The sequence below is a fragment of the Plecotus auritus genome, assembly GCF_963455305.1.
Source record: "Plecotus auritus genome assembly, chromosome: 5".
In the NCBI taxonomy this organism is placed as follows: Eukaryota; Metazoa; Chordata; class Mammalia; order Chiroptera; family Vespertilionidae; genus Plecotus; species Plecotus auritus.
In genome coordinates, this window is record NC_137776.1 from 78647265 (window position 1) to 78670706 (window position 23442).

Consider the following 23442-nt stretch of genomic DNA (forward strand, 5'->3'; position numbering starts at 1 on the left):
TGAATGAATGCTTTGCAACTGCAGGAGGCCTAAGAAAAGCCATACTATCAAATTGTTTTATGAAATACAAACGTAGAGAAAATGGCCCAAAGAGAGCTGAACACTGAAGTATAGAGATATTAGACAACTCAGAAAAGACTAAATTTTGCCTTAGCTTTTCATTTATAAATTTTAATAGATAGTTGACTGCTACTTCAGCACATAGAGAGATAAATAATATACATATACTATTGTAATATATCTGTTATATTGAGCTACCCTTAGTGTAGTGCTAATGTTCTCCGACCTTGCTCTCACCAATGATAGGATTTACAAGACGAAACTACTTGAACTGACAAAGGCAGTCCAAGGTAATCACAAGTCAGTGACGTCATCAATACCAGTGCGCCTGCGCAGGCTCCGCACTCACGCGGGCTGTTGTGCACTCTCCACTCTCTCCTCTCGCTCTCAATAACCTTCACCGTCTCTTTCCTGAACTGCACTCCTTTGGCCCACGACATTAATAGTGGTTAAAACGTGCATGTTGCTGAGGGAACTTATTAGTCATTTACACCCCAGTGTGAGTAGAGTCTGAGTGCCTGCTGTCCTAGTGGAAGAAGCAGCAAGAAATAATCAACAGAAAACAAGGCACAGACAGCGTACAACTACCATCCTTTCGGTCAGCATCACCCCCAGCCTCATCACGGAGAATGTCTGGGCTCTGCAGAGATGCTCGGCTTCAACACAGGTGCACTGCTCTTCCAGCATTTGTGCCGGTGTGATACTCTTACTGGTGAGTCAAACGTGGCCGGTCGATGCCAGTTTGTCACGAAAACGTGTCGGATCAGCGCTTTGGGCGTCAGTCACAGAGCTAAAGGAGCTGTCAGACGCCAGTGCGTCCACTCCTTACCATTACTCTCATCACCTGTAACATTATTGGTGTAGTTGGGCTTATTTTTCCTGCCCTTGGATATGAAATTAATACTATAGAAAACCTGGAACATAGACAAAGGTATAGGTAGAAAATAAATATCTCACTACTAAAGAAAGAAAAAGTTAACAGTTAATTTCCTAGGGTTTTTTTTATCCTTTGAACAAATAATTTTCTTTAGACTACACATGTGAGAACATTATGTATATAGGTTATTTTTGCTTTCTCACTTGAGAGTTACACCACAAATATGTAAAAATTTATGTGAATGTATTATTTGTAGTGTAATACTATTTTCTAAATATATGTGCAATAATTGATTTAATTAACTTTTTATAAATGATATAAAATATATGAAAGTATACATTTATGTATATAGTTCTATGTATAGTTTTAGATAGTTATACTTAGTTTTAAGTTTTTTGCTATTATGAGGAGCCGGACAACAAACCATAAAATTTTATGCAAACAATCATCGTTTTTTCAAACTTATTCCAAGAACCAGAATTAATGGTTGGAATGAGACCCTTGATCTTTGATTATATGGAAAAACAAAACAAAACAAAAAAACCATCTACCAGCTGCTGAGAAAGGATGCACGCTGAAGAACTATAGCACAAGGGGGGATAGAAGGGTAATATCATGTAAGGAAAAATATCCTATAAGTAAATTACATCTAGAAAACTTTTACTTTACAAAATTAGTTTTCATTTGTAATGCTAACAGCAAGACACCCATGAAAAACACACATGGTGTCTAAATAAGACAAAGGAAAATCGTTTGGGCGAAAATAAAAAGGATCCCAAATCAATTATATAGAAAAGATTCCTTTATTAACTTTTGGTCGAGAATATGTTTGTATATTTTCAGAAAACAACTCCAAAACCATGTGGATTCCTGCAACAGAGAGGAATTGACAGGTCTGCTCCAACCACGAAGACAAGAGGAGAAACAGTCCAGAGATGGAAGACGCTGACGACGCCTTGCCACGCTAGCAGTCAGCAGCTGTGCGACGCAGCAAGTTGCCTAGGACCAAACCAGAGAGGGTTGGACTGCATTGCCACCATGTGCCCACCATCCAGATATCATTGCTGACATGTACACATAAGGAACTGTTTGACATTGAAATGGGGACTCAGAACTGTTGGACATTGAAATTGGGACTCAAACACTTTTTGTTATTATATGTTTATTTCTAGTCTGCAGAGGCAAGATTTTTTAAAGGAATGAAATGGGGGAAAAAATAGATACAGAGGCAAAGAAGCATTGAACAGACTGTCAAACTACAGTGGGAAGGCAGAGGAGGTTGCGGGGGGTGGGGGGGGCTGTAAGAGATCAACCGAAGGACTTGTACACATGCATATAAGCATAACCAATGGATAAAAAACACTGGGGGGAGGGGGCAGGTAAAGGCATGTACTGGGGGGAAGGGGAGGCCGGGGGAAGGTCAATGGGGAAGGGGAAAAAAAAAAAAGGAGACATATGTACTACTATTTGTAATACTTCAAACAAGAAAAATAATAGCCCTAACCGGTTTGGCTCAGTGGCTAGAGCGTCGGCCTGGGGACTCAGGGGTCCCGGGGTTCGATTCCGGTCAAGGGCATGTACCTTGGTTGCAGGCACATCCCCAGTGGGGGGTGTGCAGGAGACAGCTGATCGATGTCTCTCTCTCATCGATGTTTCTAACTCTATCCCTCTCCCTTCCTCTCTGTGAAAAATCAATAAAATATATTTAAAAAAAGAAAAATAATAATAAAAAAATAAAAATAAATATAAATAAATAAATAAATAACGCATAATATTAAAAAAAATAAATAAAATAAATTAGAGATTAGTTAGTTTCACATCTCACTTGATCATGATGGACTTTTTAAATATTAATTATATTTATTATTAAATTTGACCACTAAACATTAAAAAAAAAAAAAGAACTATAGTACATTCTTAGAGGATCCCTGGGGGGCAAGACCAGTCCAGTTGCTGGAGCCCTGAGAGGCGGGGTCAGGGGGTCCCAGAGTAGGTGGGGCCTGGGTAGGTGGGATGCACACAAGTCCAGGAGGAGGGGCTGAAGCAGCAGTTGGTTCTGTGATGGGACAGCAGGGGTGTGGCTATTTACTAAGCATGTCACTATTTTAACAAACAGCATGACCAGGCCTTTGTGTATTAGAAGAAGAGCAGAACCGTTCTTGATACATAATGCCACATTACTTTCAGAAACATTTTGTTTCCTTTCATACCCTTTCCTTTTGTACATGAAAGCTTTCATGTCATTGTAACCTCATCACTATTGCATTATTGGCTTTCTGAATCTTCTTTAATAGTTCTCAGTAAATACCTAAACTTTTCTTCAAATAATTTAAAAAATATTTTATATTAAGTATATTATTAGCAAATACTTTAACATAAGTTCCATCAGCTTATTACTGTTAGAAGAGACTAAGCTTCAGAAGACCCTGGGTGTTGACCCCAAGCTCTATAACCTCCACACCCCTTGTGGCATGTATTGCTGGGTTCAGTATGCATAAACCGAGGATGACAACAGACCCCCACACCAGGGCTGCATGAGTGTTTGCACTGAATCAGAAAGTTTTATTCAACAGTATATGTCAAGTGGAAGCCTATTCACTAAGAGACTGTCCCAAACTGGCACAAGAACTGGCAAGATACAAATTTATCTTTCAGCAAAATCAGATAACCACATGCCAGGGACTTTTAATTACATTTTTTAAAATATATTTTATTAATTTTTTACAGAGAAGAAGAGAGAGGGATAGAGAGTTAGAAACATCGAGGAGAGAGAAACATCGATCAGCTGCCTCCTGCACACCTCCTACTGGGGGTGTGCCCGCAACCAAGGTACATGCCCTTGACCAGAATCGAACCTGGAACCTTTCAGTCCGCAGGCCCATGCTCTATCCACTGAGCCAAACCGGTCAGGGGTCAATTACATTTTAAAGAATCAAAACTGTGCATGAAAAATACTCAAATATTAACAAAAACAAAAAAGAATATGGATCTACCATATTTTTTTTTTACCTATTTTACCTAAACCAGGCTGTTACTACATTCTTATTAATTCTAAGGCTGTATAACTGAGTTTATTTGTTTTTCTAAGTATACAGTCATTTAATCTGCTAATAATGATAGTTTCATCTTCATCTACTCATTATCCGATGTTTTTCTGTTTCCTGTTGAATTAGCCAAACCAATCTTGTTTACTCTGGTTTTAATGACAATGACTCCAATGTTGTATAGTAGGCATCATATTCAGTTGTCTCAAATCTGAAATGTATCTGTCTTTAACCAAAATACTTTGATGTTCACCGAAAGTTTTACATACAATACAATGAGGTAAACTATTTTTTTTTGTAAAAATATATGGAGAATAGTTTATTTTTAAATAATATAGTTATGAATGCCTTTACATCCGAGGCCCCAAACTGGTTACCTGAAGTAGACGGTCCTAAATCCTGTTCTATTAGTGAATCACTAGAGTTCATATCCTTCTTAATAATGGAGTAATTGTTAGTATGCTGCACACAAGTAAAACAGCTCTTACTCCTTTTAAGTAATAAGCAATTAAAATGAAGACTAAAAACTGTCTGCATATCTAGAAGTCCTATATAAATTTCACTTCCTTAATTATAACCAAACATGGTCTTAGCCACACCACTCAGGAGAACTGCCTACCTCTTTCTAGAAGGTTACTCACAAGATCATACTTAAAAGCATGTTTAACAGCCTAACTACCCAAGAAACCAGTGCCTAAGTCCCTTCCATAGCATGTCTGATAAGTATTTCTCCAGCCTATGCTGAGATGAAGTTTACAAGTTCACATATCTATAGGTCTTTACCTCTCAAAATGTGTGCTCTCATTTCTGAACAGGTTTGATCATTAGTAAACTAATACTGAACCAAGAGATCTTTCTCTCTTTTACAACTGGCCCTTTAGGGGCAAATATTCTGGAGTTGGATCAGCAGAAAATATTTGAAAATGGTGAAAGGCACATTCATATTCTTATTTTCTGGGCAAAAATTCCCCCAATTCTCTATATTTCTCCAATTTGCTGATATAGATTGTTGACTTACTCTGAGTCACTGGAAAGCACTAACCTTTGCTACTTACCACCACATGGCTGCGAAAGCTGACATACTGGCTCTTCCAGTTTCTGCCTTAATTATTTGTTTCATTTCTACAAACTCTCATAGAAAACTAAACTTCTGTGTCACCTTAACATGTCATTTATGAAAAGAGTAAAAGATTAATAATTTCATAAGATTAGGTTTTCAAACAGCTGGTGATTATTGAGTACCTAATCTCTCCTTTGCCAAGTCAAAAATTAACATCTATATTGTGTTGTACAATTTCTTGGACTGGACTAAAATCAAGAAACCTGAGTTTTATTCTGTCTTAGTGGTTATCAGTTTTCTTATTTGGAAATTGAGGATGTTAATGGTCTCTAAACTCTTTATTTTGTAACCCCTGTAGGAATGCTGGTATCCATATGTTGTAGTATAAGAAAACCACCTAACTTCTGTCAACATAAGTCAGAAAAATTATTAACAACAACAAAAAACGTTATGTGAGAGTTCAAACCACTTGTGCTTCATATATGAGTTGCTTCAGTGGATTAAAAAACTATAAACATATGTATATACTACTATATAGGGTATGGCAATTGAGTTGGTACACAATAGGTTAACAAGAATAGAAGTAGAAAGCTAGATAAAATAAGACTGAGTTATAGTCCTGTCTAACCCTTATAAAACTTTCTGGCATTTGAAGAACTGAACAATGCAGCAGTAAAATGATTCCTTTAAGCAGAGCCCAGAGAAAGGAGAACACATTGCCCACACTGCCCTCTGGAACATTTTGCGAGGCAAAAGTGTATACACTATAAATTAATAACATTCTTCCTTACCAAAAAGTTTCTTTTTCTTGATGTACCATTTAAACAACACTCTTTAAAGTTGAATAATAATGGACCTCTGTTGAGTGGCTTAGTTTTAGGAAACATTAATGTCAAAAATGGACCAAAGAGCATATTCTATGAGACTTAGGATACAATGCAATTGCTCTCAATATCTGAAAAGCAATGCTGATATGCATACTTTGAGACCTTGAATAAGGCAATCTGAGCTGCTCACTGTATTTCATTAAAGCTCACAGCACACAACTTTATACTTCCCAGTTTTACCTCTGTAAAAGCTAGATGGTCTGAATTTTGTCCATGATTTGCTTTTCTCCTGATTTTCTCTTTCTTTTTTTTTTGTTTTTGGTTCACATATTTATTTCATACATTTTCCTGTATAATCTATGAATAGCAGTACTGCTTATCAATTGTATTTTATTTACATAGATTATTTAAAGGAGACATCAAAATGTTGGGCACTGATTTCCTTTTCTTTTGAACTGCTCAGAGTCCTAAGCAGTTATTGCTTGGCTTCTAACCTGAATTTTCAAACATCTCTTCAAATACCTTACATTCTCTCTTAACTGAAACCTTTTTCCACACAAACATCGATTCCTACAGAAGAGTCAGGAGACAGAAAGGGTACACAAGCACCCCCTGCTTGTGTTTCTTAAAAGGAAATCAAATAGGCCACCAAAGAGCATGAGCATTAAGTGATATAAAAAGCAGCAATTTCACATAGGGAAGTTTTAGTTTGTTGGCTTTTTGTATGTTTTCCATTGTGGTGGGGAGAAGTGGTAGCAGCATTATGAATGCAGAAAGGATATTTGCCACAAAGATATGCAGAAAATGATCTGCAGGTGTCAGGGCAACCAAGAGGAGAACATCTAAGAGGTAAAACCAGAGATGACTGTAAGCTAAGACTGAGGTAGAGCCCTGTAAGATGCATCATGGGAGCTGACCCAAAGGTACCAGACAGCGCCAATGACCTTGTTTACCAGGGATTAGGATAATGCAAAAGTCTCAGACCCAATGTAGACTGGAACTTCTAAGGAGACAATTTCTCTAAGGCAAAGATTGAAGTTTCTCACCCACGTTGTTTGTCTGCAAGGTGCTTGAAGTTAGGCAATGACAGGTTATCAGGTGAGCATCTCCCAGTTGGTGTATGAGCACTCAAACTAACTGAGTGGGGTGTCTTCTACCCCCCAAGCACTGCTCTTTTGTGCCAGGGACATCTAAACTTAGGGATTTTAAATGTATTGCTTTTGATTTCATAGAGCTCACTTCAACAGTGAAAGCTAAGTATCAATAGCTTGAATTTCTCTTGGATTTTTTCTTGTATTTCTGATAAATTTCTTATGAAGAGTGCCCTTAATGGGCACCCATATCATCCCCAAGGCAGTGCCTGTTTTTAATACAATGTTAGGGCTCAGTCAGAAGAACTCCAAGTATTGTTCCCTTTGTTTTGATAAATTCTTTAAATGAGCTCTTATGTGCACCTTTATGTAAGGAATCACTGTGCAAGCCAACTGTTCCTTTCTCTAGATAGCTTATAAACATCTGGATAAATTTACATTAGAAATTCAATTAACTTTATATTAAAAGGTCAATTAATTTGGCCAAGATAGAGATTGTTTTTAATTACTTTTCCTTGTAGGGCTTCTCTTCTTGTCCAAGTACAAGTGACACTATCAAATGATAGTATCATTGCCTGTTGGGTTCCTGAAACTCATATGCAAAGCACACTGGAAGTGACTGCCTTGGTTAAATGAATTAACTCTGGGCAATTTATCACTCTTATAATCCTTAGGATTTAACATACCAGTAAGCAATAATGGAATATTTTAGCTCAAACAATTTCTATAAGATCATTCATGGCAATATCCTTTTTTATTTGTCCTTGTTATTTTCTATTTTCTTGGTGAAAGATAATAATAAAGTAAAATTATTTTAAGGGTTAAGCCTTATTTCATTATATCATAGTGTATTTTGTGATAAATGGACAAATAATAACATGAAAAAAGTAGCTGTCTTATTCCATTAGCATATTCTTGGTTATTTTTGTGTTAATTTGGGACAACAATTCACTCTGTCATGTGGTCCTTAAACTCTTACACTTAAGAGACTCAAGAGATTACCACTTGTCCCTATGTAACATCCACTTGTTACAAAATGGTAACAAATACTAAGTAGTGATTGTTTGAAAAGAAAACAATAAAGAAAGAGGGAGCAAGGGAAGGAGTAATATAGAATAATATATATGACTACATTTTCTAATAAAAGGCTAATATGCAAATTGTCCCCTCAGGAGTTCGACCAACCGGGAATTCGACGGCTCCCTATAATGTGTGCTGACCACCAGGGAGCAGCATGGAATGAAGGAAGGCCCCGGCTGGCAGCCCTGATTGCCGGCCAGGCCTAGGGACCCTGATTATTAATAATCTGATTAATAATTATTAATAATCTGATTATTAAGTCTAGTTTAAGAGACTTAATGAATTTTGTGCACCAGGCCTCCAGTGTTAATATATTAACTCAGGCCTCCAGATGACTAGCAACTTAAAAATAAGGCAAACAACTCCGGAGTTTGATATGAGGCTAATTGTGATGATGAAATTTTTTGTTCTGTTTTTGCAAAAGGGACCAGCCTGCACCTTATCGGAGCAGTAACAATGTGCTAACCACTTTATAAATGTTATCTACATAATTCTCACTACCACTCTATGAGATATGATTCATTGTTCCCATTTTGCCGATAAGAAAACTGAAGCCTGGGTTTCAGCAAAGGCCACACAGTTCATTGGTGGCAGAGTCAGAAACTATGCCCACCTCAATATATCTTTCCAGACTCCCCATTTTTCCCTAAGGTAAAGGCACTGGCTCTAAGAGTAGTAATACAATGAAAAGCTTTTAAAAGGGGTCTGGGGAGTGTGCTGAATTCTTAGAAGGCAGATTTGGAACAAAATCAGAGGAAGGGAATGCATTAGGCAAGTGCAACTCAAAGAGTAGGTCCACAAGAGGGTCAATCAATTATGTCATTCAGCATAGTTTTCCCCATAGCAGCAAGTTTCCAAAGAAGGGAGCTGTGCATTTATTTACATTCCAGCGCAGGCTTCTCATCTCCGCTTCTCATCTCCTCCTGGACTGTTTGCAAACCAGCATCCAGTCCACGAACCACACTTTAAAGTGGGAAAAGCTTAAGAAATGTCTTACGAAATTTTCCTTTTCTGTGAACAGTTAAATCATTTTGGATAAAAGTTAACCAAATATATCCTATGTTTTTCCATTTATGAAAAAGAAAGCTAGATCTTACCCACATTACAGATAGTAATGAAGGCTGATGTCATAAACCCTTTAGATCGATGGGGACATTAACCTTAGTTGAAGTGGTATTGCCCTTACTAGTTTCAATAAGCTAATCTCTTCCAAAAGTAGTTTCCTAAAGAATGTACAATATTACCATCAAACGTTAGTTTGGAGTGAAATTCAAATTTTAAAATGTGTTATTCATACCTGCACCTCCACCAATGCTTAGAATCTTAATTTCTGATTTTTTGTCTCCAATCCTGAAAAAAAAAAAAATATATGTAGTTTAAGAAAAATGTGCTAGATGCTTGGAATGTTTGTTTTATTTTGTTTTGATGAATATGAATTCAATGGACATTTTGATATGCAATATTTAATCTGGGTGAGAAAGAGATTAAGCTAGATGCTTAATAATCTGATTATTAAGTCTAGTTCAAGAGAGCAGCCTAAAATTACAGTGAACAAAAGCTAGGCCAACATGAAAGATTCCAATTTTTTCAGTAGTTATCTTGCTGCCTTTAGAAATATTTAGAAATACAGGTTCTATTCATTAACAATCTTGAACTGGTAGACATTTAGAAACACACTATAAACATATCAGAGGTAAGGGAAATCATTTGTTGAGAATTGATTTGGAGAACAAGAAAAGAAAAAGTGAGTCCTTGAGTCTTGGGATGTAATTAGGCATTCGCTGTATATGGGGAAAGGTTGAGGTGATTCATACTATGTCTATGTCCGCCTTCTTCCCTTTCTTCTTGCTATTTCTTTTCAATAAACAGGCAAACATTTATTGTATGTCTAATCTAGGTACTGGGAAGATAAAAATGAATAAGACACTCCTTTGCTCTCAAGCAAAATGTGAGATGATAAAGCCTGACATTATAGCTCTAGTATTAGAAATAGAGTGGAATTTATGGCCTGGAAAACAACACTATGACTTGCTTTAGGTTGATGTAAAGGGGTCAGAAACAAGTGTGACTGCACAGTGACTGCCAAGTTTCAGGCTTGGCCAATGCACAATGACTTGGTGAAGCACGGTGCCCAAAAAGAAACTGGAGAATATAGCTTGATGGCAATGTTACTAGTATGTGTTCTCAGGTCTTTTTGTTTTTTGTTCGTTTGTTTGTTTTATTTTGTTTTGATAAATCTGAATTCAGTGGACATTTTGATATGCAATATTTAATCTGGGTGAGAAAGAGATCAGGATAAATGATGTATTCTGGAGAATTACTGTCATAAAGTAATGGTCAAAACTAGAAGAGTAGATTCCAATCACCCAAAGATATTGCAAATACTTAGAAGGGTAGTGGGATACTGAGGCAATACCAATTTTTTAAAAGTCACTGGATTATGGGACATACAAAAAGCAGACAGGGAACAGCAAAGCTCAGAGAGATGATAGGAGTACTAGAGAAGGAGAAAGCCATCTGTAGTGTCAAAGGTGGCAGAGTGTACTACTGAAAATATTTTTTTAAAAAAGGAAAATCTCCATTGAATTTGGTAATATTAACATATTTGATAATATCAGTTTTAAAAGTAGGTTGAGGGAAGAAGCCAGATGACAGTGGGATTTAAAGTGTGCTTGATAAAGAGGAGAAAGATCCAGAGAGATTGCTGAAATAGGATGAAAGAGTGAAAAGAAAAGGGGTAACGGCTAGAGGGGAGACATGAACTGAAAGTATGTTTGTTTGTTGGGCTTTAGGATGTAAACAAGTCTGCTCTTTGGCTAAAGTGAAAGAAACTGCAAAGTAGACTCAAGGACTCTTATGAATGAGTTGCCTTCCTTAGTTCTAATTATCTTCCAACTCATAATTTTGAGTCTTAATATATATACCCATTCCTATTTATGTTCTTGGTTAATTTTTTAAAATGCTCATATGTGTGGATAGCATAGTGAAGCTATGGATCATATGGGTGGGGAACCTTTTTCCTGCCAAGGCCCATTTGGACATTTATAACATTATTTGCAGGCAATACACAATTATCAACTTAAAAATTAGCCTGCTAGTCCGGCTTGTGTGGCTTATTGGTTGAGCGTTGACCCATGAACCAGGTGGTCACGGTTTGATTCCCTGTCAGGGCACATGCCTGGGTTGTGGGCTAGATCCCCAGTAAAGGATGTGCAGCAAGCAGCTGATCAATGATTCTCTCCCATCATTGGTATTTCTTTCTCTCTCTCCCTCTCTTTTCCTCTCTGGAATCAATAAAAATATATATATATTTTAAATTAGCCTGCTATATTTGGTCAAACATTTAATTAACTCACCCATAATGCCTTGGCAGGGTCGGACCAAATAATTTCGAGGGGCTTATAAGGCCCGCAGGCAGGACGTTCCCCACCAGGTTGAAATCCCAGTTTACTGATTTGTTACCTTGAGCAAGTTATTTAACTTCTCTGCCACTTTTTTACCTATGAAATAGAATAATAATAATATGTTATAGGATTGCAATAATGGTATCTAACTCATGGGTGAGTATGAGGATTAAATTATTTAATTCAAGTAAATCTCTTAGACATGTGTCTACTCATGACAAGCACACAGCATATATTAGCAATTATTATTCAGAATTAGGAAAGAAAATTCCATCAGAAACAACTAAAAGATTTTGGCAGAATGTTGCAAGTGGTTGCCTCTGGAAAATGGGAGTCAGGGTTGAGAGTGGGTAGGGCAAGAACCAGTTTTTTTGTGTTTTCTTTTTTTGTTTTTGCTGTTGTTGTTATAAGCTTTTTAGAACCATTTAACTTTCAAAGAAAGTTTTTTTTAGAATGAAAAATAAAGCAGGCATGTTGTGTACTTATATAACTTAGAAACAACTTTTAACAATTTTTAGTAGCAATTTTAAAGTTTCTTCAGCTAAAGCTCATTCCAAACATCACCTTGGGGGAGAGTAGCGGGGGGGGGGGGGGTGGGGTGGGGGGGTGGGGGGGAAGGAGATTATTTCTTAAATAAATGATACTTTGATTTAGATATTTCTAATTATATATTACCACTATAATGAAAACTTATTTATGCCTTTGAAAGTTCTTCAGTCTTTTACAAATTCCACATTCAATATTTCTAATTGGATTGTATACACCTTGAAGAGAAGGGTCATCATTTATTATGTATATCCATTCATGGTGCCTCTTCAAACCACACTGATGGCTAAAGAAAACCAAGTGTCTGGATAAGCTACAGACATTTAGTTCTGCAAAAGAACTCAAAAATTAACTCTACTTTCAATTTTAGAAATTAACAAGAAGACCTAAAGAAATAAACTATAATTAGAGCCCAGATAAGAAGTTTGTATTTGCTGTCTGCTTTGATTTTTGCACCATTATTCTATTACTTTTTAATTATTAAAATTATATAATACTCTACTTTTAAAAATCACACTTGAATTGTATGTCAATTGTAAATTGAAGTATTAAAAAATTAAAACATATTAAAAACTAAGCCATAAAAAATAGGAAGGGAAACAATCACATACACATCCAGCAACGTCTCTCTGGTCAGGCAGAGTACCATATTGGGGAAAGAATCTCAGGCCTATACTAGAGAAAGCCAGCAAAAGATAACATTTCACTTTCCCTTGCTGTTGCTGATTGGATCTGCAGTCAGTCATTTTTCCCCAGTTTTCCATCATTATTTCCTGAAGCAGAGTAAGTTATAGCAATCCACCCCTACATAGGTGATTTGATTATCTTTAGCATGTGGAATCTGTTACTCCCATAATGCTTATCAGCCCTGGCACAAATTGAACACATTAATCACCAAAAAAAAGCAGTCTGCACGAAGGATAGGAGCTAGTGAGGTTCACTGGTAATGGGAAAATGCTTTTTCTTTTGGGCCACATTGCTAATATTAAGTTGAATTTTTTTTTTGAGTGTGATAACTATAATAATGGATAAGAAAAATGAATTTAAATGGATATTAGGAGAACTGAGAGGCACCCACTCAGTCCTCAGGGGCAAGTAGTATTTTGTAATTATTTATATTTTATTCTAATGAGAAGAATATTAGACTCCTTTAAGGGCATTTTTTTAATGCAAAATTTAGAGGAGGGATGAAAAAAATCTGAACTCAAAGATTTGCATCTTCTCTTTTCCCAAATGAACATGGATTTGTGCCTTCAAATAGTTAATGCTTATCTTCATGCAGCTGGAAATGCTGCACAAATAGGATCCTTTGAATGTTTAAAGCAAAAGTCGAACTAAAGAATCACAGGAAAAGGAGTCCAGTGGGAGGCAGAGGGAGCGGAGCGGGCATGCTATCAGTGGCGGTTCTTATCCCCCTCGCCCAGGCTGCAGAGCTGGGCTCCACCCATCTATCACTGAAAGGAAAACAGAGGCTTGTTTCTTTGACAAAGCGTCCTTTTTTGTTACCTTGCTATTATGCCTGGCAGCTTCTTGTCCAGGAATTCCTGCATGCACTGGTGTTCCGTGGAATTGTTGAGAAACCTCCGAAAAGATTCAACGTATCTGCTGTGATCTGAAAACAAGCTCCTCATGGAAGATGCCATGTTTGGTTTTCTGAGGAAGACAGGGAGGGAGGGAAGGTTTAACTTCCCCTCTCCTTCTTTTCCCAGTTCCTTTTTTCTCTCCCCACCCCCACCAATTTGTACTAAAAAAAAAAAAAAAAAAGCTTGCTGTTTTGAATGTAACTGGCAAGGGAAAGGGCTGGTGTGCAAAGCTGGTTACTAAGTCAGTCTTCAGTCTTTGTATGGGACTTTGCACTGATACTTTAACCCCTGTTTTAAAACTCCCAAAGTTCAGAGTGTTGTAAAAACAAATTACATTCTAATCACTTCCTGTTTTGTCAGCAGCTGTCCATGAGTAAGTTCCAAGTGGGAAAGTAAGTGGCTGCTTTCAGGGCCAAAGGTGACAAACAGAAGTAAACACGCCAGCTACAAAGAGCTTTCTTAAATTTACAGCTGCTGCAATTTTTGACATATGACTGTCATCACTTTCCTGCTTTCTGTGGATCTTTATGCTTTCATGTCCCTTAACAGTTGAACTTTAAACTCATCTGCTGCATTTCTTCAAATACTGATTAATTTGTTGTGATTCAGGAAGTCTCTTTAGAATAAACTATCAGAGAAGAACCAGAGAGCTATTACCTAGAAGGTCTCACAAGCCTATGGGGGGAGTGGATGGGGATGGAGAGATTGGGAGAGAAGTCTTAGGGCAAGAATGCAGGGCACCAGGGTGGAAGCTGAGTCCATTGGACACCTTCCCTAAGTGTTTCTGAAGGTGGGATCATAGATGCTTAGGGTTGGATGAGCCTTTAGAGACCCAGTGGTGTCACCCATCAAAATGTTAGCGTAGATAGTTAGAAAGATTTGAGCTAAAAGAGGCAGTTGAGGCTTGGAGGGGATATATGTCAGATGAGACAAACCAAAAATAGACAATGGAAATGCAGGCCCCCTATGTGAAGAGGGAAAATTTAGAGCCCTCCAACATGTGGTCAAACCGGTGGCAAAACACCCAGGTGAAGGAGCCTTATAGTTTCAAGATATATTTTTTTGAGACATGAGGGAGGGGGTGACTTGCTCCTTACCCAGGGGTGTTCCGGCCTAGGGGTGTAAATTCTCTGAACTTTCAAATATCAGGGTACTTAGTTTGGTTTTGGCTGGCTGAGTTGCACACTCAGGTTCTGAGTGTACTTTTTTCCTACAAATAAGTCCTCACCTGCTTTTGCTGCTATTTGTTGTCTCTTGTTTAAATTTGTTCCTACAAGCAAGACAAGAACACAACACAGAGGCACAGAGTACTGTCTCTGACCAGAGGCTATATCCAGCCAGAGACCACCCCAACCACTCAGGACAGAGTGCCCAAATGCTGGGCCTTTTACCTGGAAAGTGGAATCAAAGGAAGCCACCCTTTATCCAACATAGGATTATTAATAATAGTATACAACTCCTGGAGGAGTTGTGAGAATTAAGTGAATTAATCTATATACATCTCTTAGAAATGTGTCTGCCTAAACCATTTCCTCATTCCTCTGATTCAGTTCCAAAACTGCCCTCTAACTATTCAGCATATTCTCACACCCTCTTTTATAAGCATTTTATGGTCTCACCACTTCCAGGCGATGGCTTTTATCCTAGGGCAGTGGTAGGCAAACCTTGGCTCCTGAGCCACATGCGGCTCTTTGGCCCCTTGAGTGTGGCTCTTCCACAAAATACCACGGCCTGGGAGAGTCTATTTTGAAGAAGTTTAAATTTAAAAAATTTGGCTCTCAAAAGAAATTTCAATCTTTGTACTGTTGATATTTGGCTCTATTGACTAATGAGTTTGCCGACCGCTGTCCTAGGGGAAAATGGGAAGTCCGGAAAGGCACATTGCTGTGGGTATAGTTCCTGACTTGGCCACTAATGAACTTTGTGACCTTGCTCATCAGTGAAATGGGAACAATGAATTATATCCCATAGAGTTGTGAGAATTTAAAGAGATAATTTTTATAAAGCATGCTATTACTGCTCCTGTAAGGCGCAGGCTCCTCCCTTCTGCAATAATAAAACAACAAAAACGTTTTATTTATAGACACTGAAAATTGAGTTTCATATCATTTTTATGTCATGAAATATTGTCCTGATTTGGATTTTTTCAATCATTTAAAAATATAAAAATTATTCTTAGCTCATGGGCTGCTTGTACAAAAACAGTTACTGGGCTGGATTTGGCCCATGGGCCCTAATTGGCCAACTCCTAATCTAGCTCTTAGGCCTCCATACATAGGCTGCTTAACTCCCATCTCTATCCAACCAGACCCACATTCCTCAAACTGACTCTCTGTTTTTCTATTACCATCTTCCACTTTTCTCTATAGAACTCAATCCAAATCATTCTTTCATGAATTCATCTACTAAGCAAATATTTAGTAAGGGTCTACTGTGTGCTGTTCTGCTGAGAAGAAATATCCTTGACCTTATCTTCAAAGTTCCTGCCTTTAACTAAAACCCAATCTTCTCCTGAATTCGTCACCTGCTTCTCTTGTCAAATCTTCCCCAAAATCTGCTCTTAATGTAATTCTCATTAAGGATTTTTCTCTCCATTCTCAATGCTTCTACCCTACTTAAGATTCTCTCTTTTTTTTACTTGCTGTGCTAATTTTTTTTTCCATTTTAAGAAAAATGTAGCATTTAACACACCCTTTAAATATTTTTAAGGTTTAAAGAGTTTATTTGTTTACAATTAAATCTAGTAGAGCTTTATTCTATTAGGATCATTCCCTAATTTTGTTATATTTTTCCACTTTTCAAAAAAGAAAGGTAGCCAAATAATCTCAATTTCTATTTTTTTAAAATTTTTAATATATTTTATTGATTTTTTACAGAGAGGAAGAGAGAGGGATAGAGAGTTAGAAACATCAATGAAAGAGAAACATCGATCAGCTGCCTCCTGCACACCCACATCTGGGGATGTGCCCGCAACCAAGGTACATGCCTTTGACTGGAATCGAACCTGGGACCCTTCAGTCCGCAGGCCTACGCTTTATCCACTGAGCCAAACCAGTCATGGCTATTTTTTTTTTTTAATATATTTTATTGATTTTTTTACAGAGAGGAAGGAAGAGGGATAGATAGTCAGAAACATCGATGAGAGAGAAACATCAATCAGCTGCCTCCTGCACACCTCCTACTGGGGATGTGCCCGCAACCAAGTTACATGCCCTTGACCGGAATGGAACCTGGGACCTTTCAGTCCACAGGCCGACGCTCTATCCACTGAGCCAAACCGGTTTTGGTGTATTTTTTTTTTTAATTTTTATTGAATTTATTGGGATAACATTGCTTCATAAAATTATATAGGTTTCAAGTATAGAGTTCTATAATACATCACCTGTATATTGTGTTGTGTGTTTACCACCCAAAGTCAAGTCTCCTTCCATCACCATTTAACTCCCCTTTACTCTCTTCTACCTCCCCATACCCCACCTTTTCTTCTGGTAATCACCACACTGTGTCTCTGTTTTTTGTGTGTGTGCATTTTTTTTTTTACTTAATCCCTTCAATATTTTAATCAATCCCCATCTCCTCAGACAACTGTGTCAGTCTGTTCTCTCTATGAGTCTGTTTCTATTTTACAACTTCATTTTGTTCATTAAATTCCATATCTAAGTGAAATCATATGGTACTTGATTTTCTGTGACTATTTTATTTCATTTAGCATAATACTGTCCAAGTCCATCAATGCTGTTGCAAAAGGTAAAATTTATTTATTTTTTTTATGGCTGATTACTACTCCATTGTGTAAATGTACCACAGCTTTTTTTTATCTAATCATCTAGTGACTAGAGGCCTGGTGCATGAAATTCATGCATGGTGTGGGGGGTGTCCCTCAGCCTGGCCTGCACCCTCTCCAATCCGGGACCCCTCGGGGGATGTCCAACTGCTGGTTTAGGCCCAATCCTGACATCCCTCTTGCAATCCAGGACTGCTGGCTCCTAACTGTTCACCTGCCTGCCTGCCTGATTGCCCCTAACTGCCTCTTCCTGCCTTCCTGATCGCCTACCCCTAACCCCTCTGCCTGCCGGCCTGATCACACCTAACCCTTCTGCCTGCTGGCCTGATCGCCCATAACTGTTCTCCCCTGCTGGCCTAATTGCCCATAACTGCTCCCCTCCCAGCCTGATCACCCCTAACCACCTCTGCCTTGGCCCCCGCCACTGTGGCTTTATCCAGAAGGAGGACCAGAGGACCGGATGACCAAAAAATGTCTGGTCGACCCGGTCTAATTAGCATATTACCCTTTTATTAGTATAGCTAGGTACCTGGGCTGCTTCCAAATCTTGGCTATTGTAAATAATGCCGCAGTGAACTAGGGGTGCATATATTCTTTTATATTAGTGTTTTGGGTTTCTTCAGATATATTTCCAGAAGTGGAATGGCTGGGTCATAAAACAGTTTCATTTTTAATTTTTTGAGGTAACTACATGCTGCTTTCCACAGTGGCTGCACCAATCTGCATTCCCACCACCAGTGCAGAAGGGTTCCCTTTGCTCCATCTCCTTGCCAACACTTTTTATGGTCCTTTGCCCATTTTTTAATGGGATTGCTTGATTTCTGATGTTGAATTTTATAAGATTGTTATAAATTTTGGATATAACCCCTTATCACATGTATCATTGGCAAATATGTCCTCCCATTCAGTGGGTTGTCAAGGAAACCTGAGTACTGTACAAGCTTAGCCTCTTCCTCAGTAAATGACATTGGATAAATTATCTAACTGCTCTAAACTTCTCCTTTCCCATCCTCCCACTATATATAAGTATGGGAAATGAAGGTAGAATGATCTTTAATATTTCTTGAAATTCTACTTAGTCTTCATATTTTGAAAAAGATAAATAAGTATAGGTTTATAAAACTAAAAATAGATATATTCATAACTAATAGTACTACTGTATTCAAATTATCAATAAATCATAAGTGATAACCTAAATAGTATCTTGGCAAGGAATCCCTTGCCTTTATATAAAATGTCATGAGCCACATTTTATCAATGAAAGTTGCTTAAGCTCATACAGCTGATAATAATGCCATACGTTTTGTTGTTTTAATGGCATACTTGTTTCAATTTCACTTTATTAATGTGGTGTTTATAATGGTTTTGTTTTAATTAACTTAGACCATTTTTTTTAAAAGGCCCAAAATAACCAAAAAGGAGACAAACCAAATGAAATAATGCAGAAGAAATATTTGGGGAGTAGTTGACAGGGAAGAGGGTAGATGCACATAATGTTAAAAGCTATAGAAGAGTAACCAGTGATATTATAGAGACATAAAGCTTATATGAACTGTTAAGAGTAGTAACAAGTAATGAAACAAGGCAAAGAAGAAATAGTCTGAGAACTTAGTTCCCATTTAATAAATAAAAAAATTAAAAGTCACTGGAAAGATCTAGATCCCCTTTCAAAGATAGAGGTTGGTAAATATTTAGAACCTGGTAAATTATCTTTTGCTCATTATATTTTTTGAAACTCACCTATACTTTTTTTTGGAGGGGAGGGCATCAGAAGTTCATTATTCTTTATTGCTAGACATTATTACACTAGAGGTCCAGTGCATGAAAATTCATGCACTGAAGGGGGGTCTCTTAGCCAGGCCTGCCCCCTCTCACAGTCCGGGAGCCCTCAGGGGCAGGAGGCAACCCAGCAATCAGGGGAAGGCGACGCCCCATCACACCTCTGCTGTTGCCACTGCCAGCAGCACAAGCCTTGGCCGGCCCTGGTTACCTGAGCCTTGGGTGGCCGTGGGTGGCTAGGAAGCCACCATCCAAGGCTTGCCTGCACCTCGGGCCGGCCCTGGGCAGCTGGGGGGCTGAGGGGACTGGGGGACTCTGGAGGCAGGCATGCGGAGTGGCCAGGCCTGCCTGGTGGTGGGCCTGGCCTTGCCGTGCGCCTGCCGTCGCAGCGGGGCTGAGGGGACAGGGCGCCACCATCTTGTGGCTATGAGCACCGCCATCTTTGAGGGCGTGGCAGTCAATTAGCATATTCCCTTCTTATTGGCTGTGAGTACCACCATCTTTGCAATGGCGTGAGGGTCAATTAACATATTCCCTCTTTATTAGATAGGATTGTATAAATACCTCATATTTTTAATATTTTTAATTGTCACCCGAGGATATGTTTGATTTTTTTTTTTAGAGAGAGAAACATTGATGTGAGAGAGAAACATAGTATGGTTGCCTCCTTATATGCACCCTGATCAAGAATCAAACCCCAGATATGTGCAATCTAGGTATGTGCCCTGACTAAGAATTGATCTTCAACCTTTTGGTGCATGGGACCATGCTGAAAATAACTGACCCACCTGGCCAGGGGAATATTTCTTTTTAAAAAAATCCTTATTCAAGATTATGTTCATTGACCTTAGAGAGAAGAAGGGAAGGAAGGAGGGAGGAAGAGAAAAAGGGGAGAGAGAGAGAGAGAGAGAGAGAGAGAGAGAGAAACATCAATCAGTTGCTTTCTGTGTGTGAGAGAGATATCAATCAGTTGCTTTCTGTATGTGCTCTGACCAGGGATGGAACCCACAATCTTAAGTATGTTCCCTGACTGGGAATCAAATCTGAAAGATTTTGGCGTATGAGATGACTCTCTAACTGAGCCACACGGCAGAGCGATATTTCATATTTTTCTCTTAATGGACATCTGAGCTATTCTAATATTTGGCTATTATGAATAAAGTTGTGGAAACATTCCTTTACATGTATTTTGATGGATATATGCATTCAATTTTGCTACCATGAGTGGAAATTATGTTATAGGAAAAGCAAATGTTTGGCTTTAGAAGGCATTGCATAAAAATTTTGTAAATGTCCACAATCACCAGCAAAATATAAATAAGGGTATTAGTAGCTTCATATCCTCATAGATTCTTGGTATTGCCACTTACTTTTGATTTATTACTTCTGCGGGATCTCTTGGTGGTTTTAATTTGCATTTCTCTCTGAGTAATGATTTTGAGTGTGTTTTCAAATACTTGTGGGTCATAAAAGGTGTATAGCCTTTTATAAATGACCTGTTGAAGTCTTACATCCATTTTAAAAACTGTATTGTTTCTTTTCTTATTGATTTATAGTATATTCTAGAAGAGTCTTGTCATGTTGTGTGTGTGTGTGTGTGTGTGTGTGTGTGTATTTAATACTTGAAATCAGCCATGGTGGGATCCTTTACTCTATGGAAATTGGCAAATGCTATGAATCAGGACTTCGCCGCCCCCCGCCCCCCAGGTTAGATGTTAAACAATTAGCAGCATCCCACTGCTCTTAGTCCTGTGATTATTTAAAAAGCAGCTGCCATGACCTTGAACCTTCTTATAAATTGACTGAGTTAATGTAATGCAGCAAAATCCTCCTTTCTCCAGTCTCATAAACTTTCAGAAAAGTCTGACCAATTAAAGTCTGCAAGAGGTGGCCCCATCGTCCAGCATTTCTTAATTAATTAATTACTATTATCTAGAGCAGTGGTTTTCAACCTTTCTAATGCCGCGACCCTTTAATACAGTTCCTCATGTTGTGGTGACCCCCAACATAAAATTATTTTTGTTGCTACTTCATAACTGTAATTTTGCTACTGTTAATGACTTGTAATGTAAATATCTGTGTTTTCCGATGGTCTTAGGCGACCCTGCTAGCAGTTCTCAACCTGTGGGTCGTGACCCACAGGTTGAGAACCGCTGCTGTAGATCCTAAGACCATCGGAAAACACAGATATTTACATTACGAGTCATTAACAGTTTGTTTGAGGAGGGTATTTGGTTGGAAAGTATTTTTTGGAATCCCCCAAGGTTCAATAAGTTCATCAGAAAGAACCATCAGTGGGCACCTGGTACTCCTCTAGCCTCTGTACATTTGAGATCTTGGCCATGAGCTGGGTCCATAGGTGCCTTTCTCCTGAGGACTCAGATGGAGTTAGTAAGTAGAGTAGTGTGTGATGTCTGCCTGGTTCCACTTGTGACTCTACTTATTACCTCCCTGTCTGACTTTGACCAAATACTTCATTCTGTTAGGCTTGAATTTCTTCACATGTAAAGAACTCAATCACATCATCTCACTTCCACTTCTAAAATTCTGATTATTTGGGTTTAAACCCATTACTCAGAGGTGTGTGTGGTTGATACTTCAGTATGGAAGCAGGATAACTCTTCTCAGAAATTTAGCACTCTGTATGCCTCATTCTCTGACTCTTTGTTACCCCTTCCTTCCCTAAATTCAAAGCTATTTTTCCTTTTTAAGCATAGATTATCTATATAATAAAAGCCTTAACGACCGTTATGGTGGAATGACCAGAATGACCAGTCGCTATGATGCACACTGACCACTAGGGGGCAGACGCTCAATGCAGGAGTTGCCCCCTAGTGATCAGTGCGCTCCCACAGGGGGAGCGCTGCTCAGCCAGAAGTGGGGCTCACAACTGGCGAGCGCAGTGGTAGTGGTGGGAGCCTCTTCCGCCTCCACAGCAGCGCTAAGGAGCAACGATCAGGTGGGCAGTAAGGATAGAGGGGTCCTGGACTGCGAGAGGGATGTTCACCTGCCAGCTTAGGCCCAGGCAGATACCCCTGAGGGGTCCCAGACTGCGAGAGGGCGCAGGCCTGGCTGAGGGACACCCCCTGCCTCCTCCCGCCTCCCACCCCCGTGCAGAAATTTCATGCACTGGGCCTCTAGTATCATCATAATGCACTATTTGGAAAATATAAGGAGATCATAATAATTACCCATATGCTCTCAGATAGTAGAAAATAATAAAGGTCTGTTTATTGATTGGCTAATTAAAAACAAAACAAAACAAAACAAAAAAACCATAGTTGTGTATATGTATGTATGTTCTTATTATTTCCTGTGTAGGCATCTAAGAGTTTTGAAACCAATAGAACCTGAAGAATCAGCTCCTTTCCCAGGATGTCCTATAACCAGACGTTATACATGGGGTGTCAGCCAGTTTAAGTAGCTAGAAGATGGCCTTCCATGAATACAAGTGCTCTTACATTTTAGGGTTATCAATTCTGAATGCATTTTGTGCAGTCAAATAAAATTTACAGTCAATAAACAGATGATTACAGGAGGAGGTATCATACATAGTAAGTGCATATAAAACCTCTATTTTGCTAGTCCAAATACATACTTCCATTTGTGTGGTTCTAGCAGCAAGGAAATGCAGATTGGGTCAGAGGTGGTGAAGGTGCATGTAATTAACTTGATAAATTTTGAAAATATGATTTTGAGAATTCTGAATACATGTGTGGGTTATCTTGCCTCTGAAATGTCATGCCACCAAAAAAAAAAAAAAAAGGTCACAGTGATTTTCGCCTCCCATCTGGTTTTAGTTTGGATGCCAAAGAAACGTTGGTTGGTATTTCAAAGTTAGTTAAAACTTTTCACACTATTGAGCCATTCATTAGTCAGATAAACACTAAAAAGCTCACCTGATTTTCATAATAATGCTGTAGAATCATTTTCCTAAGATTCATTTTATCACCTTTTTATCTCCAGTCAAGAGTAAGAAATGAATGCATATTGGAATTTAATTTGTTTAGGGAATTCATTTTGTTTAATTTGATTTTAAAGTACTAACTGCAGTCTGGCATTGAGAAGAGATAGCTTGAACTCCTTAATAGTCTTATCCAGAGAGATTTCCACAATGAAAATGGAGGGAGAGGGGAAGTAGATATTGATGATATTTAAGCAAATCATTTTAGAAAACCCAGAGAATGAACCAAAATTATGTGCAAAAACTCAAATTGGGATTGGAATTCAAAGCGAGGTCTCAGTGAATACAGAGCTGCTAAATGGCAGACAGAGGGAAGAATAAATGAGCTCCAGCTTTTGAGAAA

The 23442-nt window shown here is 38.4% G+C and overlaps 1 protein-coding gene across 2 annotated transcripts in view; it reads right to left on the minus strand.

Moving 5' to 3' along the window:
* HNMT (histamine N-methyltransferase) overlaps positions 1-13888 on the minus strand; it is a 35725-nt gene extending 21837 nt beyond the window's left edge. For both annotated transcript variants that reach the window (XM_080669327.1, XM_080669326.1), the window contains exons 1-2: positions 13496-13888; positions 9337-9389 (exon numbers count right to left, since the gene is read on the minus strand). In XM_080669327.1, coding sequence (XP_080525453.1) covers positions 9337-9389; positions 13496-13632 — 190 coding nt within the window. In that variant the 5' untranslated portion in view covers positions 13633-13888. The remainder of the gene's footprint in view (positions 1-9336; positions 9390-13495) is intronic.
* Positions 13889-23442: the final 9554 nt, after the last annotated feature.